We start from the raw sequence: 8,380 nt of genomic DNA, 5'->3' as shown, positions 1-8,380 counted from the left end.
TTAACTTCCATATATTTGTGAATTTTTCTGTTATCTTCTTGTACTTGATTTCTAATTTCATACCATTGTGGTTAGAAAGATGCTAGATATCATTTCAATTTTCATAAATTTTTAAAGACTAGTTTTGTTAGATAACATATGATCTCTCTTGGAGAATGTTCCAAGTATGCTTGAGGAGAATGTTTATTTTGCTGCTGTTGGAAGGAATATTTATATATGTCTGTTAGGTCCATCTGTTCAAAAGTGTAATTCAACTCCAATGTTTTCTTATTAATTTTCTATCTGGATTATCTACTCATTAATGAAAGTGATATAATCAAGTTCCCTACTATTATTGTATTGTTGTCTACTCATCCCTTCAAATCTCTTAATATTTGCTTTTTATATTTAGGTGCTCTGATATTAGGTTCATAAGTATTTACAATGGTTATGTTCAAAATAACAATACTTCATAGAGTCTCTAAATCAGTGCACCATCAGGCTGCTATCTGTTTCTTCAAGCACATCTCTTAAGTGATTTCCTTTGTTTGCTTTGCCTTTCTTCTTGCCACAGCAGATTTCTTATAGTTCCTAGAACATGACATTTCTTCCTACTGTTACTCCTTTGGATACTTTCTCAATTAGATGCTATCTACTATAAACCCCTTCTGGTCCTATTACTCTAGGTAAAGTATATTCCCTCTTCACTAATTAAAATTATTTTCATAAATTTTTTACTTATTTATTTAGTTTCTCCCACTAGACTGTGAGAGTCATAAAGACAGGAAACAATGTCTTTTTGTGTTCTGTTGTTTCCCTAACAAGTAGGAATTGTCCCTGGAATAGATAGGTGTTCAGTAAATATTTCTTGAGGGAATAAATACTTCCAAAAATTAAATTTCTTGGAAGCAGAATTGTTGGCACATGGTATGCATGTGTCAGGAACTTTTGATATTTACTTTCAAATTCTCCAGAACAAAGATTGTATCAATTTAAACTCCTGTCAGTAATATAGGAGACCATCCATTTAATAATACTCTCATTTTTTTAAGGGAGGGGAGATTACCTTTAAAATAATCTTTACTAATTTTACATTGATATTAATTTTAATTTTAGAAGTAAAGTGGATCTCTTTTATATATTTATTGGTCAGTTATTTTTCCTCTATACGTTTTCTATACATGTTCTTAAAATTTTCTCTATTGTGTTATTTTTATATTGATTTTCTAAAATCTTTTAGTGTATTAAGTATAGCTCTTTGTCTATGTGATATTATACACTTATTTTTTCTTTTTTTACTTCAATTTAATTTTTAAACTTTATAATTCACAGAAATTTTAGTGTTTTATCACTTCTATTTTTCACAGAAATTTTAGTGTTTTATCACTTCTATTTTCCACCCTTCCAATGAAATTGCTCTTACTCAAATTACCAATGACCTTGTAGTTGTCATAGCCAATGGACACTTTTCAGACTTCATCTTATTTGATCTAGTCAGTTTAGAACAAAGCAATATAGGTCACAGTTTAGATATTTAGTCTACATTGATTTGAAATATCTCTGCTATCTAAATCATAGCTTTCATAGTAATTATAATTATAAATGAAATTAAGTACCAGTCAGCAAATTTGTTTTTGGTAAAATTAAATGCAAGTTATCAGAGAGAGGCCTTTCAGCAAATCCCTCTGGTTTTATGATTGTAGAAATAGGTCAAACATTGTATGAAACTAAATGCCAAACCTGAGTCAGAAATAAAGAAACTAGTCCTAGAGATTGAGAGAGTCAGAACTACAGAATGTCAGGTGGGAGTAAAAAACATGGGGCTCTGAAATATTGTATTGTTTTCCTCAGGCTGCCATAAGAAAGTACCACAAACTAGGTTAAAACAACGGAAATGTATTCTAGTTCTAGAGCCTTAGAGCTCCCAGATCAAGGCATTAGCAGGGTTATACTCCCTCCAAAGCCTCTAAACAAGGATCCTTCATTGCCTCTTTCAGCTTCTGGTAGTCCTAGGTGTTCCTTGCTTTGTGGCAGCATAACTGTAATCTCAGACTTCATCTTCCCTATGTGTCTTTTTGTGCCCAAAGTTTCCTTTTTTTAGGATACCATCTTACCCTGATTACATTTACAAAGACCCTGTTCCAAATAAGGTTACATTCAGAGGTACTGCAGGTTAGGACTTCAACATATCTTTTGGGGATACACAACTGATCCCACAACAGATGTGAATCAAGTAAAGGGGAGAGAGCTGAATCATGTGAGATTTCCTAAACAAAGGTTAAAACACCTAACCCAAAATTGATCAGATAGACTGAATAATGTAATTGTTGGTTAGATTAGTGGGACAAAAGGAGCATTTCTGGATCTTAAAAAAATATGATGAGAAATTGCTTTATGAAGTCCCTCATAATTCTATTTGGGATATCAAGTAAATTTTTAATTGATTGATTATTTAGGAATGCTAATTTGCCTCTATGAATAAGCTAGTAGCAATAGGCTATTTACTTTGATAGTTTGGTGTGTAATTAAGAAAGATCAAGTTCTTATTTCTTGGAGGGGAAAACAAAAATAGCAAGAATTGGAAAATGAGTTTATGTCTATGGAAAAGTTGGCAAAATCTTATTTAAGTTAAAGCAGCAAAATTAATCCAGTACATGCAATGTTATATTAACCCAATTAAGGCAATGTTGGTTTGACATTTATTTCTTCTTATGAGTTGGCTCAAAATAGACTTTGAAGATACCACATAATAGACTTTGAAGATACCACATAACGTCAGAAACTTGATTGCAAAATACACATGCAATGTTTGACAGATACAATTGAGAGGAACACCAGACCACAAAGTGGTTGATAAACAACCTAGGTTTCAAACTACAGCAGGCCTGATGAAAATTTATGCCAATACTTTTGTAAAATGACTATTGTTTTACTTCACTTTATTAAATCTTAGAAAGATAAAACATAGTGGAGCAGAATAGACAAAAATGAAAGCAGAGCAAGTGGAGATGTAGGACAAGCAGTATGGTTTCTAATCACATTCCTCCAATTACATCCAACAAATATTCACCTATCCCTGCATAGAGATAGAAGATGCTTTAGGGGCTGGGTCAAAGAAAGTGGAAAGTGCTTATTTATTTGGCTAAGATTACCTAACTACAATTATGACTAATGCATGTCAGACAAAGGGAATTATTCAATGACTCTTTTATATTTCATGGGGACAATAAAGCATAAAGAAATTTAAAAATATTCCTAGGTTAATGAAGTCATAATAATTGTTTAGGTATGTTTATTATGTCTCTTGTGACTACAATTTTTAAAGGCTATTTTTCTCTTTAACTGTCCTTAGACTAAAGGAATATGTTTTTGCACATCTTTTGACCAATCTCCATCTTTCTAGTAAAATTTTTGTGTGATGTATGTTAAAGTTTTTTTTTTATATTTTAAAACTATTATAATTCCATTTGCAGTCTGCTTAACTGGGATTCCTCCTTTTCTAAGCTTCAATTAAAAGTTTTCATCTTCACTGGGGAATTCATTCCCATGTGGTTATTCAGCAGAGTATATAGTGACTGCATCAAAAAATGCATTTTATTTCACTTGACATATCTTTACACTCAATATTTTATTTGACAAACTTTGGGTGGAACTATTTTCTGAAATACTTGAAAATTAAAATATCTCAAGTTGTTTGAGAAGGCAAACATGCCATATATATACATACATTGATAGTAGGCTCTTGTGGTTACTGAATACTAAGGACATAAGAAAGGAACTTACATGGGTGTGGACCTCAGAACTCAAGTTTTTCAAACAATATTAAATTTCCATCAAGTTATATAAACATATATTGATAGAACACTGCCACACATACCAGTTACCAGTTGTTTTCTCCAACAATTGAAAATAGGCTGCAGAATTCTGAATTCAGCATTATAACAGTCTCTGACAGTAGGATGAAATAGACAGAACTGAAAGTTCAAAAGCATCAACTCCAACTACAAGAAAGCAGCATTACTGGAGTTTACTTCATATTCCTCTGCTAGACAAACGCTTTTTTCAACTTGCTGTTTCACACTGTAGATCTCTCACTTGTGGCCAGCATCCATGAGTGTTTACCGGGTTAAAAAGTTCTGGGTATACCATTGACGGAACCTTGTAGGGACAATTGGCAGTGATGTCATAGACCCGTAGGGAAACTTCTAGAAGTTATATTTAGTCATACCAGAGACTAAACAGGAAAGATGCTTACTAAGTGAGGTGGGATCCAACAAGAGTGTAGTACAGAATGCAATAATTTATGAATTACTTTTTTCTGAGGTAGCTCAATAGAACAACACTTAATGAGGAAGGCAAAGGCTTAACTATCTGGTAAATTTGTCATTCTTGATGATTAATTACTTGAAGATTGATAAGTTTGAATTCTACCAGTCTTAGAAATGGAAGAAAGTGATGAATCTGATCACCCTGTCTCAGCAGGGAGGCAAGAAATTTGAAAGAGAAGATGACCCAGCCAACCAATGGTAGATAAATCCCAGCAGACTGAAGTGACAGAGAAAAAGAAACACTTCTCTATACCACAATCATCTGGCCCCAAAGGTGCCCTTAGTATTGGTAATATTCCTGGAAGCAAATTCAACTATGAATGTCATAGAGTATCTTCTCAACTTCAGCAAACTTGGACAAAGAGAAAACGTGTACATGATATGACTGATAAATCTCTGCAGACAGAAACTACTGCAGAAGAGAAAAAAGAAGAAATCAAGTCAGTTTGTGAAACAGTGGTACCTGAAGAAAAGCCAACTATTGGAGAAGCTATTGGAGAAGCAGCCCCTGAATTTCCAGAGAGTGTTCAGGAAGTAGAAATTCCACCAAGCAGACACTCAGTTCAACTCAAAACAGACAGATCTCAGCAGACCAGTTGTACTGGAGACTCGACAATGATGAACATTCCTTAAAAAGAAAAAGTAGGGCTTCCCTGGTGGTGCAGTGGTTGGGAATCTGCCTGCCAATGCAGGGGACATGGGTTTGAGCCCTGGTCCGGGAAGATCCCACATGCCGTGGGGCAGCTAAGCCTGTGGGCCACAACTACTGAGCCTGTGCTCTAGAGGCCACGAGCCACAATTACTGAGCCCACGTGCCACAACTACTGAAGCCCGCACGCCTAGAGCCCATGCTCAGCAATGGGAGAAGCCACCGCAATGAGAGGCCTGCACACTGCAACGAAGAGTAGCCTCCACTCGCCGCAACTAGAGAAATTCCACTCACAGCAACAAAAAAAACTACCCAACTCAGCCAAAAATAAATAAATAAATAGATAAATTAAAAAAAAAAAATCAAGCTTCACAGAACATTAAAAAAAAAGAAAAAAAAAGAGAAAGTAGACAAGGAAGAGCAGACAAACTTTAGTGAATCAGAAATAGTGGTTATTGGCTGGCCAAGTAATCCGTTTCAAAGTCAAAGGAAGGTGCACAGAAATGCAATCCTCAGGGAAGATTTTTGTTACTGAACATCCTGAATTTCAACCCACAACAAGTAACAACAAAGAAATTAGGCAGCAAAGTATTAACAGAGCTTTATCTATTCCACCAACCAAAAAAGATGCTCCAGTACTTTTAGAAGATGGGAAAGATGTTCCAGCTGAAGTACAGCCTCCTGCTGCAGAAGAGAGCTCTGCTGAAGTGCAACTTCCACTAGCTGAGGAGGTTACTGCAGAAGAGGTTTCTGCTGAAGTTCAGCCTCCAGCAGCTGAAGAGGCTCCTGTTGATGTACAGCCTTCCCCAGCAGAAGAGGCTCCTGGAGATGGGGCTCCTGCTAAAGTAGAGCCCACCTCAGCTGAAGAGACTCTTAAAAGAGCCTCCTGCTGAATTTCAGCCTACAGCAGATGAAGACGCTCCTACACAAGAGGTCCCAGAACTTCAAATTTCACCAGCTCTGGAGTCCCCTGCAGAAGAGGCCCCAGCTGAAGTTGAGTCTCCTCCAGCTGAGGTGGCCCCTGCTGAGCTTCAGTCTCTACCAGCTGAGGAGGCCCCTGCAGAGAAGTCCTCTGCCAACATTCAGTCTCCACCCACTGAGGAGACCTCTGCAGAAAAGGTCCCAGAAGAAGTTCAGTCTCTGCCAGCTGAGGACACCCCTGCAGAAGAGGCCTCCGCCAAAGTTCAGCCTCCAACAGCAGAGGAGGCCCCTGCAGAAGAGGCCTCCACCAAAGTTCAGTCTCCACCAGCTGAGAGGACCCTTGCAGAAGAGGCTGCAGCTGAACTTCAACCTCTACCAGCAGAGGAGGCCCCTGCTGAATTTCAGCTTCCATCAACTGAAGAAACTACTTCGGAAATGTTCTCTGTTGACAAACACTCTTCACTAGCTGAAGAGTCCTTTATTACACAAATCTCTGTAAAAGAAACCTCTGCTGAAGTTCTGCTTCCACCATCTGAGCAAACACCTGCAGATGAAGCTCTGGTAGAGAATGTGTCTATGGCTTATTAGTCTCCCCAGGCAGCGGACGTCCTGGTGGTAAAATTAGGATCAGGGGTTTTGGAAGATAAGCCAAAATCTGAAGGGCCTTTAGAATGGGATACAGTTCCTAAAGATTCATCTGATACCAAGAATAAAGAGGTTTCTATTAAAATAAAGGGTATCATCCATATAGAACTGGAATAGGGGCCTCCTCCTCAGCTGTAGTCAGGTCTTAACTAAGCTAGCAATCAAGACAGGCGGCTCTGGGAAGTACATACTTTAGAAAAGGGTAGGTGCTTGCGGGTAGCTTTGTGAAGAGGGAAGTGAAAGGAAATCCTAAGATGTGGACTGCAGTTTGGAAAATGAGCAATAACAACTAGTGATTTAAAATTACTGTGCTATTTTTATTCAAATCTAAAGTGTATAAAATATCTTTTTTTTTTTTTTTTTTTTTTGTGGTACGCGGGCCTCTCACTGTTGTGGCCTCTCCCGTTGCGGAGCATAGGCTCCGGACGCGCAGGCTCAGCAGCCATGGCTCACGGGCCCAGCCGCTCTGTGGCATGTGGGATCTTCCCGGACCAGGGCACGAACCCGTATCTCCTGCATTGGCAGGCTGACTCTCAACCACTGCGCCACCAGGGAAGCGCTAAAATATCTATTTTGAAATGAAGTAAGTTTATAATTGAAATAATTAAAATATAGTTTCTACACTAAACCCTGTTGACAAGGGTAAAATATTCTCTACAGCCATTTTGTTTTTTTCTCTACATGTAGCTGGTAGTGGAAAAGATTTATTGTTTTCTACAGTTCTATCATCTACTTTAAATTCCTTGAGTTTCTGTCACACATCTAAAGTCATGGAGGGGTTTCTTTCTCTTTATTATAATTCATCATATCGCTTATTCTCTTTCCATTTGATTCCTTCTGAGGAAAGAATTTTTTTCCTGTTTTCACTCCAATCTTCTTTTTTTTTTTTTTTGTGGTACGTGGGCCTCTCACTGTTGTGGCCTCTCCCGTTGTGGAGCACAGGCTCTGGATGCTCAGGCTCAGCGGCCATGGCTCACGGGCCTAGCCGCTCCACGGCATGTGGGATCTTCCCGGACCGGGGCATGAACCTGTGTCCCCTGCATCGGCAGGCGGACTCTGAACCACTGCGCCACCAGGGAAGCCCTACTCCAATCTTCTTGAACATTTTACATTTCACTGTCTGGATAGGGACACATTTCCTTTGTAAAAATCTTCATTTCCATGAAGATAACTATGGATGAAGTATTTATAAAGGTGTGTAATCATAAAGAAAAATACACTGAGATGGCCTTGAGGGCATATTCCTACTTATCTTTGTTTCCTTCCAATTTTATTGAGTTATAATTGACATATAGCACTGTATAAGTTTAAAGTGTATAGCATGATGATCTGACTTACATACATCATGAAATGATTACCACAATAAGTTTAGTGAACGTCCATCACCTCATAAAGATATAACATTTTAAAAAACAAAATAAATTTTTTCCTTGTGATGAGAGCTCAGGATTTATTTTCTTAACAACTCCCATAAATAATATACAGCAGTGTTAATTATATCATGTTGTACTTCATGTCCCTGGTACTTATAATATAACTGGAAGTTTGTAGTTTTGACCATCTTTATCTAGTTCCCCCTTATGCCACATTCAGCCTCTGGTAACCAAAAATCTGATCTCTGTTTCTAATCAGTTTGTGTGTTTGTTTGGTTGGGCGGCTTTGAAAATATAACTGACTTACAAGACTATGTTAGTTCTTGGTATACAACATAGTAATTCAATATTTCTATACATTATAAAATGATCATCACGGTAAGTCTAGTTACGATCTGTCACCATACAAAGATATAACACAATTATTGACTATATACCCCACACTGTGCATTTCATACCTGTGACTCATTTATTTTATACCTAGA

The 8,380-nt window shown here is 37.5% G+C and overlaps 1 protein-coding gene across 1 annotated transcript; it reads left to right on the top strand.

Moving 5' to 3' along the window:
* Window positions 1-4,421: 4,421 nt before the first annotated feature.
* On the top strand, window positions 4,422-6,465 carry FSCB (fibrous sheath CABYR binding protein; the record flags this gene model as incomplete). The annotated part of the gene is given in 7 exon segments (XM_079699170.1): window positions 4,422-4,475; window positions 4,479-4,487; window positions 4,491-4,935; window positions 4,938-4,949; window positions 5,364-5,460; window positions 5,462-5,801; window positions 5,857-6,465. Coding segments are annotated over 7 exon segments (1,566 nt in total).
* Between the last annotated feature and the right edge of the window lie 1,915 nt (window positions 6,466-8,380).

The sequence above is a fragment of the Hyperoodon ampullatus genome (assembly GCF_949752795.1).
Source record: "Hyperoodon ampullatus genome assembly, chromosome: 3".
Classification (NCBI taxonomy): domain Eukaryota; kingdom Metazoa; phylum Chordata; class Mammalia; order Artiodactyla; family Ziphiidae; genus Hyperoodon; species Hyperoodon ampullatus.
This window is presented reverse-complemented; position numbering and strand designations above follow the sequence as displayed.